This window comes from Phacochoerus africanus, chromosome 2 (genome assembly GCF_016906955.1).
Source record: "Phacochoerus africanus isolate WHEZ1 chromosome 2, ROS_Pafr_v1, whole genome shotgun sequence".
Lineage (NCBI taxonomy): Eukaryota > Metazoa > Chordata > Mammalia > Artiodactyla > Suidae > Phacochoerus > Phacochoerus africanus.
The window spans coordinates 45287526-45304225 of record NC_062545.1 but is presented as its reverse complement, the minus strand read 5'-3'; the positions used below and the strand labels follow the sequence as shown (position 1 = coordinate 45304225).

The following is a 16700-nucleotide window of genomic DNA, read 5'->3' as shown; positions in this document are numbered from 1 at the left end:
GCACACTGTTTACTAGAAATCAACTGTTTTTTATCACCTAAAAGAGTCTAAATGCTAACACACCTTTTTAAAATCATATTATAAAATATAGCAGAAGAAAAGATTTTGGTCGTTTTTCCTACTCCATTTTGAGTCCTGAGTTTTTACTCCATTAATTCATTTAGTGTTTTATCCATCTGTGAACTACTCTTAAATAAAATTTTAAAATCCATGGAATTAAAAAAAAGGATATAAGGAACTTCTTAGCAGAACAGATACTAGCTCACACACTTTGAAAAACTTAGGGTTTCCAGAGACAGGTTGGGGGCAGGGAGGGATGGGCTGAGGGTTTGGGATGGAAATGCTGTAAAACTGGGTTGTGATGATCTTTGTACAACTATAAATACATTTGTTTTTGCTATCGTAGTGATGATGGTGTTGAAGATTTCCTGTGATATGCTTTTCTGGCACAAAATAAAAATAACTGACAAAGAAAGACATTTCAGATAATTTTACTATAAATGTCACGATAATTCTGAAACAAAATGTTGAATGTAAACATGAGAACATTTCTTTTTTAGCCACCATAACATATGGAAGTTTCCAGACCAGGGGTGGATTCTGAGATGCAGCTGCAACCTATGCCACAGCTGTGGTCTGTACCATAGCAGGAACTCCAATAATTTTTTTTTTTTAAGTAAATTTAGGGAGTTCCCTTGATGCAGTGGGTTAAGAAATCAGCATTGTCACTGCTGTGGCTTGGGCCACAGCTGTGGAGCAGGTTTGATCTCTGGACCTGGAATTTCCTCGTGCCACCCACACAGCCAAACAAAAACTCCAAAACAATAAAGTAAATTGAAATACCCAAGCCAGAGGATAGCAATATTTACCTATAAAACAGTGAACTCATTTTTTAAAGACACTTCCAGCTATTAATTTAATATTTATGTTTCAGCTCACCAACTCATTACCCTCCTGCTCTATATATGAATTACAAAAACACTTTATGAAACAGGAATAAAAAAATCATGGTGTTTGTACTTTATAAAAGCAGTAATCAATTTTGTGATTTGCTTTGGGAGACAAAAGTCAAGTGTTGATTATTTTTACTGCCCTTTGTGTTAAGCGTTAACCCGACCCTTGTTTTGAAAAGATCTAAGGAGATGGACCTGTATGTCCAAATGTTAAAATTAAACTATTTCAGGAGTTCCCTGGTGGCTCAGCAGGTTACACGGCTGTGACAAGGGTCTGATCCTTGGCCCAGGAACTTCCACATTCCACAAGTGCAGCCAAAAAAATAAAATCTAAAAAACAAAACGAAAAAAATCCCAACTATTCACTTTAATAAGATCTGGTTCATTAGCTCTCACAATGCACTTATTTACACACAGCTTCTACTAAAAACAGAGCACAGCTGAATGTAAATTTACCAGTTTAACAAGTAGTTTTACGTTATCATGTATACATTAACACTGCAAAGTGGCTTGAACTCCATTTCCTGCTCTATTGTTGGCATTGCTTTTCTTTCAAACTTTTACTATGGCCTTAGGTGTTTTATAACTCCAAAAGATTTTAAACTAAAATTTGGCTTACCCACGATTTAACTGCAATTAGCAAGTCAAGAGCTATGGTAAAGAGAACCATGGGCCTCCAAGTTTCCTGGAGTGCAATCCCTAGAGCCTGTCAATATGCTAGGTTTCACAGCAAAGGGGAATTAAAGTCACAGATGGAATTTAGGTTGCTACTCAGTGGACCTTAAATTAAATTACCCTGGATTGCCTGGCTGGGTGCCACGTGGTCACAGTGGTCTTTGAAAGTGGAAGAGGAAATCTGAAGGGAGGGTTGAAGATGGCAGAAAGACTCAGCCCCACATTGCCGACTTTGAAGATGCAGGAAGGGACCATGAGGCAAGCAAGGTGGGCAGCCTCCAGAAGATGGAAAGGCAAGGAAATGGGTTCTCCCTAGAGCTTCCAGAAAAGGACCACATGCTATGTGAAAGTGTCTGTCTCTCTCCCAGTCTCCATTCTCAGAGCACAATTGCCACACATTTGGGCTTTGGAGAAAAGTAGAGATGAGCTAGGATTCCAGCTCTGACAACAGCTGTCAAACCTTTTCTCAGAACCAGTTTCCTCAGCTCTAAGATAAGTCTTCACCTTCCAGGCCAACTGAGGTTTACTAAAAAGTGCTCCACACACATATGCACACACACAAAGGGCTCAGCAGCAGGTCTGACATGCAGAGGGCTCATGGAGGCTTTCCTACTGCACAAGATGATGGGGTGGACTTCACAGGTACTGACACACCCTGGTACATTTTACTCAACAGAAATGTGTGTAAACTGTCTTAAGATGGTTTTAAATTTTTTAAAGCATCAAACTATTTTTAAAGAGCACACTCTCCTTAAAACAGGAGAAACTCAAAGGTGAACTTCATATAACTCCACTAGTTTGTGTAAGGATGGTTGGGAGGTGAGACTTAAGGACCAAAAGAATGGCTTTGCAGTTGCTACTACTCATTCAACTTTTCTCACTTTCCCTTTTTTTCTTCACAAGTTAAAACCTCAAAATACCCAATATGCCCATACCTACTCTCCACATTCATTCAGTCCCAGGGGTTAAGAGACCTGATTCTAACATCAGCAGCCCTGGAATCCCAGATGGCCATCACTAACAGATGAGGATCTTTCATGATTCTATGAGATAAGAAAGAACTTTAAAGTAAATTTCACAACCATATGCTTAAGAAACTACTGGCCAAGAGGTAATAGAAAACTGACTTAGAGGCTTTCGTCAGTTGGTTAACCCATTCTTGTATTTTACAAAAGACATCTGGTGTCTGATCAACTCCATGACCAGACAGATCAGTGAAAGCAGATTTACTGACATACACACAGTTGACCCTCTGAATCTGTGGGTTCTACATCCTTGAATTCGGATCGGTGGAAAAAATTACAGAAAATTCCAAAAAGCAAAACATGAATTTGCTGTACATGGGCAACTACTTACATAGTATTCGCACCATACTTACCACTACTTACATACCATTTACATTGTATCAGGCTTATAAAATTGTAAGTAATCTAGAGATGACAAAGAATACGAGAGGATTTGTGTGGGTTATATGTGAATACTACATAAGGGACTTGAGCATTTATGTAAGGGACTTGAGCATTTATATAAGGGACTTTGGTATGGGTGGGAGGTCCTGGAACGAGTCCCCTGGATACCAAGGGACGACTGCTATCTGAAAAGCTAATTTTTATTTTGGTTTGGGAGATATTTTTTTGGTAAAACCTTGAAAACAATTTCTTCATAATGGTGCAAAAGCTGACTGACCTTGAGTTTGTTTGGCTGCAGACTGCTTTGTTTTCTAACATGTTAACTTCCAAAAGAAAAGTAGAGCAAATTTAAACAAAATTTATTTGAAAACAAATCCTCTGTTTCAGAACTTATATGATGATAAACTTCAGAGGATAAGGATGACAAAAAAAGGGTTTCAAGTTTGCTGCAAATTAGGCAAAATGTTTGGTTTTGAATTTCTGCTCGTTTTCTCTCCAGTAAAAACTGCAAGGCTGGGAAGTTCCTGTTGTGGCTCAGCGGTAATGAGTCCGATTAATATCAATGAGGACTTGGGTTATTCCTGGCCTCTTTCAGTGGGTTAAGGGTCGGGCATTGCTGTGAGCTGTGGTATAGGTCGGCAGCTACAGCTTCAATTCCACCCCTAGCCTGGGAAGTTCCATACGATGCAGGTTTAGCTCTTAAAAAAAAAACTGCAAGGTTGATTCAGTTATAAAATCTATTTTTAACTCTAACCTGTAGACTTTTTAGGAAAACAAACTTTTCTTAATTTCACTAAGTCATTAATATTTTCCTTCATTAACAGCTAAGTAAAAATACTGGCTTTGTTCTCTTTTGGTTTCAAGTACTAATATCACTTGGTAACTACTGCTATAAATTATAGCAATCAATAGAGTATGTAGATTAGGGAGTATATAAATTTAGGTTTGTATTAACAACCACCTCGGAGACCCCCTCGTGCCACAGCGGAAATGAATCCGACTAGGAACGATGAGGTTGCAGGTTCGATCCCTGGCCTCTCTCAGTGGGTGAAGGATCTGGCACTGCTGTGAGCTGTGGTGTAGGGTAAAGACGTGGCTGGGATCCCGAGTTGCTGTGGCTCTGGCATAGCCCAGCAGCAACAGCTCCGATCAGACCTCTAGCCTGAGAATCTCCATATGCTGTGGGTGCCCTAAAAAGACAAAAAGACGAAAAAATAAAACAAAACTCCCTAAACAAACAAACAAAAACACAACAGCCTCCCTTTGCTTTCAAGCAAAACTAGCATAGGACACTGTAGTTTATACCCCTGCCCCCAAACAAATTAGGATTAATTATACATTTTACAAAAGATTCACAACACATTTCTCTTGAATAAAAGTTCTGTGGTCTAACAACGATTCATCAGTTGTTAGAAAATTTTGAAAATGTACCAGTTTTGAAAAATGTATCTATAAAGTGGGTTATAGCTGCACAGTTTTTCAGTGGTAGTTCTAAATCCCAGCCTCTTCAGAATACAGGAGTTATCATAATAGCCTATAATCTAAGAAATCAGTTTTTTCCGTATCTTCCTCAGCCTACATGTTCTTCGCTGAGTAAGAGAAGAACAATGTCTAAAGGTAATTCAAGCTTCAAAGACATTTTTACTACTGAATTTCAAACCACACACACAAAATAGGTGAGAAATTCTTTTATCATATTTAGAATCAAAATATCCCTTAAAATATTTACATTTTACAGTAAAAAGGATAGCAAAACACAAGATCATGTACAAGCTTAAGTATTCAAGTTTCTGAAGAGCCAAAAATGAACAGGAAAATAATGGACTACCACAAAGCTGTAGTAACGGTAATAAACGCCTTCAATGAGTGCAGATTAAAGCAAATGTACTCCTTGGGCTTCTGATTCTTGGTCAAAAACTGCTCAGCTAAATGATTAATATAATCCGATTACAAAGATGCTTGGCTTTTTTGTTGTTCCTCTACAGTTTCTTTAAAAACAGTGCAATTTAAAACAAACTTACAGAGTACACATTACTCTCAAATTAGTCATTATATAAAGGACATTCACTAGAGGCGGTAAATATATTCCATAGTTAACCATACTTACCAATTAAGGAATAAAACTAAAATTTCTAAGCCTTTATTGCATATTAATAAAACGAATCTTTGAATATACAGCGATGTAAAACTTGTAAAAATATTCAAATCCTATAACTAGGGGAGTTGGTATGGAGCGGGGAGGACGAGCACTGGCACAGAGCATCTGCACCAACACACAGAATTTATGGTTCTGCAAACCACCAATGTTAAAGATGGAAGAGATGGCACGGTCCTAACAGGCAATCATGAGGTTTTAAAGACACAGCATTTGCCAGTTACTTGAGCGTGCCCCTGCAGCAGCTGGCCGGCCCTACCTTTTGCTCTTGGCTCTGTCAGCGTGGTCCCTGTCTTTGTGGTGCCTGTCTCTGTCCTTCTCTCCTTCTCTATGCTTACTTTTCTCCCGCTCTTTGTCCCTCTCCTGGTCTTCACTCTTAGGTTTGTCCGGCTTCCTGTCTACACTCCTGCTATCTCTGCTGGCCCTTCCATCTGCTCCTCGATCCCCATGTGAGAGCCGGGCCCTCTCCTTACCTTTGTGCCCCTCGTCCCTGCTTTTCCTGTCTCTTTCCTTGTCCTGGGCTCTGTCCCTGCGCCTATGCCTTTCAGACTCTGGCTCCCATTCCTTCTCATGGCGCTCTCTTTTCAGGTGGTGTGAATCACTATAAAACCTCTGACGATCCCCTTTACCCCTGTTAAAGGGTCTATCCAGTTGTGGTTGGTCTTGCCTACCCCAAGGGTCACTATGGCGCCTTTCTGGCCTCCGAATGTCTTTAACCTGGTAAAAATTTTGGGGGCCTATATACCTTGATGCTTGTGAAAGGGGACCCATCATACGTTGCTGCTGGCCTGCCAGATGAACAACAGGTGGCCAGGGGACCATGGGATTTTGAGCAAAGCCAAAGCCTGGAGGGGGAAGCAACGGGGGTGGCAAATGTGGTGGAAATCCAAACATGCTTTGCGGGGGGAAATTAGGAGGTCCTGGAAATGGAAATCCAGGGGGGCTAGACTTGAGATGCTGGAGGTTGGGCTGCTGTGGCCTGATGGGTGAAAAGTTTGCACTTGTTCTGGGGCTGGTGCTTCTGGAAGTGAAGCTGATGCTTTTAGAAGGAAATTCGGATTGACATGTGTTTCCAACCTCAAAATGAGATGCTGCTGCTGATCCTCTTCGAAATGGGTGCACAGTTTCAATATTCTGCATTACAGTATCCTCTTGTAAGGGTTTTGCCTGCTCCGTTTGAGAAGTGTGTATGTTTTCTACTGATGGTGAGTTTTGTACAACCCCTGAATCATCACTCTGCTGAACACACGAGTTTTTCTCTACAGAAGGCAACTTCTCCTCGACACTGCTTTGTTCTGTTAAGTGCTCCTGATGCGGCGGGCCAGGCACAGGGTGTTTCTCTCCATTCTGGCAGCTCTCTCCATCCGTGCTCTCTGTGGGAGGTGCCTGCTGACTTCGTCCTGCTGCCTGCCTGGGATCCCTTTTCAGGTTGATAAACTGGGGGGACCTGGTCGTATGAGCAACAAGGCTTTCACTGCAACTCGCACTGCCATCTATGTTTCCTTTTCCTACAACAGACCTGCAGGGGGAACTAGTATTTGAAGTCCGATTATCTTGCAAATTAGTCTCTTGATCTTGTGGCAGCTGTCTTTTTAATGCTTTCTCTTTACTCTCCACAGTCTCCTCTTGTTTTGACTGAATTGATAAATTCGTTAAGAACGCTTCTGTGGAAACATCTGGAGGTTTACCTCTGAGACTAAGACCTGTCAAAGGTCCAGGAGAAACGGAAGAGGCCCCCATTCCTGGTGCTTCTTCTCCTCCTTCTACTGAATCACCTGTTGACTCTGAAAGATTCTCTCCTTTAACCTTCACTTCCTTGGCTTCATCATCAGCTGCTTCCGCTGTATCTATTTTCTCTATTTTGGGGTTGGCTTGCTCATTTAGAAACGGAATTTCTTTAAGAGTGTTTTGTTCTAGCCCTGACTGAGCCTGTTCATATACTTGACCAGTGGTGCCCAAAAGGCTCTGAAGTATGTCATCCACAGGAAGAGGTTTATTTGCCAATTCCAGAGTAGAAGGTTGATTTTCCCAGCCAATCAAGACCCCAGGGAGGAATCTTAAAGGTTTTGGTGGCTCCTGTTTGGTGACTTCCACTAAAGGCTCAATTACTGCTGGCAGGTCTTCCTGAAGAGCCTGCTGAGGCTTATTTCTCTGCTTGTGTAATACAGTTGTAAAAGAATTAAAAAAGTCATTTTCTTCTTCTGGCGCTTCCTCTGTGGAAACTTCTATCTTACTTTTCTTATCAGGTGGCAATGTTGCCGGTACACTTTCTGGAGTCTCAGCTGTGTGACTAGTACTAGCAGTGGCACTATGCTGCCGCTTCAGTTTTTGACGAATAATTAAGCCCAACAAGAGATTAGGTCTATGCAGTTCAAGCCCTGTGTAAAATCAAAAACATCAATTATCAGTCATTTTCAATCATTGCAATAAAGAGTACATGTTTGCTTCTAGCTTATTATATAGCCTCTTAAACAGTTGCCTGTCCCCATTAGGGCAGATCTGAAAAGCTGAGTCCCAAGAAGGAGACCAGGCCCCAACCTCTCAATTCATTTCATTCATAATTCGACTGTTAAATGTATACCTACCAGGTCCATCAAAGGGCACGAGAGGGTGTGGGATTTTGTCCGTGGCGCCCAGAGGGATTAGGTACATATCTTTAACCTGCTTCATGTTGTTAGCGGCCACTCCATAGCGCTTTCTGCTACTGAAGTACGCAAACAGCAAAGTATAGGAAATTTGATCTTCTTCAGTCACAGGTGTGAAGCGAACCACACAAATTTCCTATCCAAGAAAATAACAAAGGGTTTTTAAAATAATAACCTAGCACGGGTTTAAAAACCATTTTTCAATTAGTAATACTCTACTGAATTTTATGTTACCACATAATACGGTTTACCAACTTTAATGCAGATAGGAATACTAAAAGGAAACAACTCTTAGGAAAAGATCTTTGATGATTCACTAGTGGGTTTGTTTTATCTGAAAGTGTCCCATAAGAAACTGAGTCTCCAAGGTAATTAATTTGCTCCAGGTGACAAACTTGTTAGTGGCAGAGAAGATATTTAAAGCCAAGTCTCTTGATATCTATACTATATATCCTTACTTCCAATGTTACAACTTCTATAGAGAGCTGCCTGTATTCCCAGCACAGTGCGAATTAATAGCAGCTATCACCAGCCCCCTACCATGTACACAGACACATCCAAGACCACCAATAATCCAATTTACAGGGTCTAAATTTAGGAATAAAGGAGGCTGGCTGAAAAGACCTCAAATATACATAGACAGTAAATCCTGTAAAATCATCTGGCTTACTCGGGAACTCATCTGCTTGCCTCTGGGTACTTGGCTTTGATTCCGATAGAAAAGATAGTTCCAAGTTGGTATTAATTTGGTAGTGTGAAAAACAGATGCTCTTTCATGAAGGTATACAATCAAAATGGGCAGAGTAAGATCTGCTGCAAAGCCTAAACTGATGCAAGACCCTAGAGAAAACAGGTGAATGAGCTGAATTATGGCTCTTTTAAGAGGTCTGTCATCCAGAGGTCCTCCTTTGAAGGTAACAACTATCTCAGTGTCTCAGTTCAAGATGGAGCACATCATACACTATTAGGCAGTAATACATGGGCAAATTGAGAGTGAATCCCAAAATGTCCAAGAGTAATACTTCCCAATACTTCCCTATGACTTCTTCTGTCATGAGAAGTGAAAACAAGTGGAGAGACTTTTCTATAGTGAGTCAGTTTTATTTGTATTCCAACAGTGTCAATTTAAATTCTAAAACCTATAGTGTAAAAAAATACTATTTTTAGCTGAAGATCATCCATTTGGGATTACTGCTAATCTTTCACTAGAGACTTCTGATCTTAAGAAATAAAAAAAAATGTTAACTTATTTTTATTTATTATTAAAATTTCCTCTAATGATGTTCTGTGAGTTAAAGAAATGGTAGAAGATATACAGAGAGAAAATAAAAAGAGAAATATTCTTGCTACAGAGGCTACTAACTAATTATCTCCCAGGATCTATACTCCTCCTTCCCTCCAATTAAAAGAGAAGCCCTTAACTTTTAATTGGGTACACAGTCATTCAATAGAGATCACTACCTTGAACCTATCTAATGTAACAGGAAGACAACCATATTCTTTGGCCAGTATATTTAAAGGCCTCCTTGTCCCAACACCTTATAGCCTATGCCCCAACTAAAGCAAATGACTATAATCAAAGCACAACAAAATCCTGGAATGAATCAATCTCAATACGTGCTCTAAAACATTTCTTCCAAAACAATGAAAGAAATCACTCAGAGAGCATACCAAAAGGAAAAAGACAAAAAGCAAAAAAACCCACAAAAGAAATGCTGGGCTTAGAACCTTAGCAAATGGCTGCAGTTCAGCTTTGTCAGGCCTATTATGTAGATCTAGAACCTGTGCTTGCGCCCTCCCCAGGGGACCCTGCGTAAGAACTCTCAGCACTTTACCTCTCAATTATTTTGTCATGCTTGTATAGAGAAAAAAGTTCTCCTCACCTTAGTTCCTGAAGCTTTAATTTTTTCCACATAATCCCAAACTGTCTGAGGTGATATCCTACCACCTACTTGAATACTATCTGGTAGATCCTGTGGTAAAAAAGGAAGGTGATCAATGTATATATACTGATTATCCTTATTATAATATCTATCTTATACCTCATATGAATTTAGCTCTAAGACTAGTTTGAAAAAGTAATAAAAATAAAACAAGTAAGTAAGATAATAAAATGCACCAGAGAACATAAGAAAGTAAAGAGATAGCAAGCAGGCTTTACCTCAAATGTCAACTCCAAACGATGGAGGTGGATGCCCAAAATATAGTTAAGAAAGAATCTGAGGAGTTCCTGTCTTGGCGCAGCAGAAATGAATCTGACTAAGAACCATGAGGTTGCAGGTTCAATCCCTGGCCTCGCTCAGTGGATTAAGGATCTGGCGTTGCTGTGGCTCTGGCATAGGTCAGCAGCAACAGCTCCAATTAGACCCCTAGCCTGGGAACCTCCATATGTCTCTGGTGCAGCCCTAAAAAAAAAAAGAAAGAATGAATCTGAGATCACGTCAGCTCTTACCAGGAAAGACAGGCACAAGAAAAGGAAGCAGTGCCAGTATACCACTCCGACAATCCAGGAGTACAAGAGATTGGAGAATATTAGGGGACACTGTATTTCCCCTTCCACCTCCTCCTCCTTTTTTGGGTGGTAGTGAGCTCGGGTATGCCTTAATCACGCACAGCTGGATTTCAGAAGTTATCAAGTTTAATTAATAAGTATATTTTTGCACGAAGAATAACACTCTAATAATGCAAGGTTCATTTTTAAGGTGAAATTCTGAAAGCAGACACCTATATATAAAATCAATTAAGAGTTGTACAATTAAAAATATCTGAGGAGTTCCAGTCACGGTGCAGTGGAAACGAATCCGACTAGGAACCATGAGGTTGCGGGTTCGATCCCTGGCCTCGATCAGTGGGTTCAGGATCCGGCGTTGCTGTGAGCTGTGGTGTATGTCACAGACATGGCTCGGATCCTGTGTTGCTGTGGCTGTGGCGTAGGCCAGCAGCAACAGCTCCAATTAGACCCCTAGCCTGGGAACCTCCATATGCCGCGTGTGGCCCTAAAAAGACAAAAAAAAAAAAAACAAAAAAAACCCCCCGAAACTTTAGTCAGCATATTTCTAGTTTTTATGAAGACAAAAATCATAAAAGTATAATTAACTGATATAAATTCAATTAAGTATATTTAAATAACTGCTTTAAATATTTTATGAGAGATTTTAGTCCAAATCTAACTAAAAATAAGTAAAAGCAGAGATGGAGTTCTAGAAAGCAACCACATAGAAACTGGCTCAGAAAAGAGTAAGAGTTTTGTTTAAAATCAAAAGGGTCCTATAGTTCAGAACTTAATTCTTCAATGAAAAGCGTTATCTTCACCGTGTACTGATCAAAAACTAAATTTCTAAACAGATTTGTTCAAAAAGAAAAGCATCAAATCATGGACTTGGAGAAGAGACTTGTGGCTGCCTGATGGGAGGGGGAGGGAGTGGAAGGGATCGGGAGCTTGGGCTTATCAGACACAACTTAGAATAGATTTACAAGGAGATCCTGCTGAGTAGCACCGAGAACTTTGTCTAGATACTCATGTTGCAACAGAAGAAAGGCTGGGGTAAAAATGTAATTGTAATGTATACATGTAAGGATAACCTGACCCCCTTGCTGTACAGTGGGAAAATAAAAAAAATAAAAATAATAAAAAAAAAAGCATCATGAGCCCACTGAATTTTTTTTTATAAAAATCAATGTTTCTAAAATATTACTTGCCAAGCAAACTATAAGTAAAAGTAATAAGTTGTTGATTAATAAAAAACACGACTCCTAGACAAGCTGATTTATATTAGATAAGCAACATTACAGTGAGTTAAACTAATTTCATCCTAATACAAAGAAAGCTAAAGTTTATGTTAAGTCTTAAAAAGAACAGGCATAGATATGATTTACATTTTACAAAACACTGAAAACCATTTTTTAAAAAACCTTTGCCTTCATGGTCAGCAGACTAGGAATGAATGGAAAAACTTAATGTTAGACATGAACATGATAGCAAAGTATAGTCTCAGCAAAAATATAGTACACATACACTGATTTATTTTCCTCCTGCATAAATCTGTAGATCTGTAGTCACAAAGTTGGGGAATGAGGTGCAGTAGGGAAATTAGAAGACTTGTTAACAATGAAAAATCTTCCTGACAGGCTAACATTGAAGGTCATAAATATGTTGATCATTTATAATAAGTCTGTATTTAAAGAAGAACTTAGATATCCATGCAGACTCATTAATTTTAATTCTCTGACAAAGTGAAGTACATTTTGTAAAGAGTATATATAGGACATGTAGGTTTAAAACTGTCAGAACACAGTTTTCTACAGTTTTAAAACTCCACTCATGAACTCATAATTCCAATAATTGCTTTAAGGATTACTGTCAATAAATGTTTTTATTATGTTATTTCCTTGCCTGTTGCCTTCATAAACACATATGTCAACCCAGGCACAGAAGAGCAGAAAAGTTCACAGTACCTCTGTCAAGTACTCGGGGGAACCAGACACTGGGTAAGCTTTGGTAACAAATTTTGCTACAGATGGCATGTTGATAAAACCCTTCCAGATGAAGTTCAATCGAGCCAAGAAGGTAGACTCAACTTCAACAGTTCCAGGCATCTCTGGACTAAAAAAATGACATGAAGAAGTTTTCAGCCTAAAGATAATGTTCATGAATAAATACATTTTATACTTAGTCATCGATTATTTCTATTATAGCATGTCAGAAAGACCAAAATATGTAAAAGCTATGATTAAAAGAGTGTATCTTTTGACTTTATAAAATACACTCATATTTTACATGTCATGTTTTACGAAGTCATTCTTCTTGGCTAGCTTATTTAGGCTAAGATCGAGAGAAATGCAGGCTATTTTTCTTTAATGACTTATCTCTTGCCTCTTGGGAGTAATGTAATTAAAGAGAGTTTTAAAGTCAAACCTGAACACATACACATCTCTAAATTAACTTTTAGAGTCTTTTTAAAAAAATCTCAATTAGTTTAGGTTATAGGAAAGTGCAGTTACTTTCTGGAAAGAAAGGTTTCTTTCTATTTTTGGGGTGGTGGCGGCGAGGGGGAGAGCTCTCACAGCAGGTAGAAGTTCCTGGGCCAGGGATCAAACCTGCACTACAAGCAGCAAACCAAGCCATTGCAATGACAACATCAGATCCTTAACATACAGCACCACAAGACAACTACAGAAAGGTTCCTTTCTTATGAAATGTGTCACTTTTCTGTTTTTGAAGACCTCCAAGTATAATCTGGCAAAGGTCTATAAAGATTATTATAGAAATTAGGAGTTCCCGTAGTGGTTCAGTGGTTAGCGAACCTGATTAGCATCCATGAGGACACAGGTTTGTTCCCTGGCCTTGCTCAGTGGGTTAAGGATCTGGTATTGCCATGAGCTGTGGTATAGGTCGAAGTTGCGACTCAGATCCCAAATTGCTGTGGCTCAGGCGTAGGCCGGTGGCTACAGCTCCGATTCGACCCCAAGCCTGGGAACCTCCATATGCCACCAGAGCAGCCCTAAAAGACAAAAAAAAAAATTATTACAGAAATTATAACTAAGAGACAATTACCGTGGAGCAGGAGAAAATGTTGACTTCGGAGACTCTTGTTTCTCCTCTTCAAAAAATTCGGAAGCCAAAATATTTGAGGTTGATGACAACGCATCTGCTATACTTTCTGCTTCATTGTCTGAATGTTTACGAGACACTCCAACAACAACTTTCACTTTTTTTGGAGAAAGGTCATCTACAGGTGGTGCCATTCGACCTAAAGCCAGAGACACCAAAATGCCATTTCTGTAAACTGAAATTTCTATTAATTTCATCCACTTTCACTTCTAAAGTTATTCAGTTTCCCTGACTGAATTGTTGCATAACTAGACACTTCCTGGGGTAACTATCACCATTTCTCATACTGAGTTATAGAACACCTCCCTTTATGATGGGAAAAATTAGAAAAAGAGAATGTTAAATAACTCAGAGAAGCTTTGAAAAGGAACCATTATGACTAGAACCTAAAATAGGTTTCCTGCTTCCCTAGTGAACTTTTTCTAAACTAAACTACACCAAATTCCAACAGTCTTGAAAGGTACCCTGAAGAACTAACTTATTTCCACCTCTAATACTATCACCTTAATTATAATTCCCCTGCTAAAAATCCTTTAGTCACTATCCACTGCTCTTAGATAAAAATATATATATATATATATATCTTTAATATGGCCTACCAAGGTAGGTTTTCAGCATTTTTTTCTTTTTTTGGCAGGAACCCATACCACAACAACAACTGGGGCCATTACAGTGACAACACTGTTGTCCTTAACCCGTTGAGCCACAAGAGAACTCTAGCTTTCAGCCTTTTTGGTCATAATCTATAAAGTAATATTTTGTATCATGATCCATTACTTAACATACACACACACACTCTACATACCCACAAACATGTATGTATGCATGTGTGAGTTTTTTAATACATAAATAATTGGATCTAAAGTCTCTCAAAATCATACTTATCAATCCAATCCACCATATTTTCTATTCTCTGTTTTCGTTTGTCTCTAAAATGCTAGTAACTACTTACTAAATCGATATCACTACTACTACTAAGTCACAATCTGACTCACCACCAACACTGGGAAAACAAAAGCCTATTTAAATTACAAGTATTCCTCTTTTCAAATGAAAGCAATATTTTAAGGACAAATATTTCCAATTACCTATGCAAATTTTGCAGTTAAGATCAAAAAGATGTTGTCTGTGTTGACTAGTGGTATCTTTAGACATGGAATCAATCTCTTCTCTTGGTTTTTCAGACCCTTCTGTCTTCTCCATTGATCTATTAGCTGTAGGTTCCTAACAAAAGTGAGAGTAAAAATTAGTTTTAGCAGAAAAAATTTAGAGAATTATTTAAATAAATTTATATTTCATATTGATATTTTTCCAAAATGAAACTGCTCCATTCCTATTTCTTTTAAAAATGCTAGATATTAATTATGAGTTAAAATAGAGCAAAATGCAAACATTCCTCATGCTTCAAGACCTCTAACAAATTTCATAATATTTTCTCATTGATATTTGAAAAATAAGAAAAGCTACACCACCTCTCAAACTACAGTTTGCATGAGAAGCACCTATAGATTTTGAGTCCAACTAAGAAATTTGCTAAGTCACAGAGACCCTAGGAATCCACATCTTAACAAGTGTTTAACTGGTGCCTGTGATGCAGATGGTTTGCACACTACAAACAGAAACAATACTTTAAACACTCAAAAAACCATTAAACCTGTTATAGACTACTTTAATAAATACATCATTTAAAAAATTCTTTGTACTTTAAGAGCCTTAGGCAAATACTCTTTTCTGAATCTTCATGTTTTCAGCACTTATAAAACATGCTATTTTTATTATCATAACTTACCTGAATCTCCATGCCTGCTTCCTGTTCTTTCATTGGAGCATCACTCTCAATTTCTATCTCACCTTTATGAGTTATTTTTGTGATTGGTCGTCTTTCCACTTCTCTCTGCTCTTTCTCAATCATCTCTATGGTCTAACAGGAAATATTTTAAAGAAAGAAATACTTCACAATTAAAATCACATATGATTTTTAATCTTTAGGTGGTTTCTTAAACAACAAACCTTTACTGAGTACTTACAAATGTCAGAGAATGTTTTAAGTGCTGGGGTTTCAAAGATTAGAGTTCATATCTCAGCCTGGAGAAGTTTATGTGTATAGTAACTGGAGGCAGCTGAAGTACAATGTAATTTGCAAGGTGATGAAACATGATATTTATATTTAAAGTCTGCTTTCGGATCCAGTATTTTAGCAGCTGCCACAGAGAAATGAGAACCAACTTCCTCTTAGATTCCTAACTTGACATTCTAACATCCCCTACAACAGCAGAAGTTTACTCCCCTATTAGCAGTCTACTGACTGAGCATATTTTGTGACACTGATAAGTCACAGTGGAATAAGCTCTGCAATAAAGCATAATAAATGAGCAAGAGCAGAAAGAAATAGTACAAGGTAGCTGAGAGTGGAATGGGTTAAGTAAGGTCAAGATGGGTCCAGCCATTTATCTTGCCATGGGTAGGTGCACAGCTTTCCTTACAGAGAGAAATCACAAGCTGGTCTCTCATGCAGATGATACACTAGCAGCCAGTTTTAAAGCAGAAGAGAGGCATGTGCATATTTGGGATATAGATGGAAAAAGAGATGTGATACTATTTCCAAAATGAAAAAAGAGGAGAAATTACACAGGGTGAAAGTGAAGAAATATGTGCATGAGTGTAATATATCAAATTCAGGCCTCTTGCACTTCAAACTGGATTTGGTAGAAGATCAACATGGAGGCTTAACGTTTAATACACAAGAAAGTTTTATGGAGAAAAGAATCAGATAAATCATGTAGAATTACTATGAACTTAAACGAAAACAAGCATTGGTGACTTTCCGAACTATGTAGCTTTAAAAATGCATTAAGTACACATTTTACATAGGTTATATAACATACCAGGTAGGTCTGGGATAGCACTTCTTAACTAAACACAAAGTATTTCTGTGAATATGAATATTCACACTTGAAACTTCAGGGTCACTTTTACCAATAAATTTGTTATATGAAAAAAAAACCCTTATCTTTCAAAGCTTTTGGCATTTGAAACTGAATAATAAGGGATTACAAACCTATAAAATTCTCATTCTGACCTTATCTGGCTTCCCAAATTACCAATATTCATAATACTTTCAAATTGTGTTTTTGATACAGGTATATATGACTAATGAAAAGATACATCTATTTTCCCATCCTTCTGATTAGCAAAACATATGGTTATGTAAGCTGATAATTGGAGGAAATAAGCACAAGAGAGCAGAAAAAA

At 38.3% G+C, this 16700-nt stretch overlaps 1 protein-coding gene across 1 annotated transcript in view; it reads right to left on the bottom strand.

Annotated features, from left to right (window-relative positions):
• Positions 1–4710: 4710 nt before the first annotated feature.
• Positions 4711–16700, bottom strand: part of PHF3 (PHD finger protein 3) — a 75703-nt gene continuing 63713 nt past the window's right edge. Inside the window, 7 exon segments of the mRNA XM_047759986.1 lie at positions 4711–7570; positions 7778–7973; positions 9721–9810; positions 12293–12440; positions 13392–13587; positions 14537–14672; positions 15238–15369. Coding sequence (XP_047615942.1) covers positions 5448–7570; positions 7778–7973; positions 9721–9810; positions 12293–12440; positions 13392–13587; positions 14537–14672; positions 15238–15369 — 3021 coding nt within the window. The 3' untranslated portion in view covers positions 4711–5447.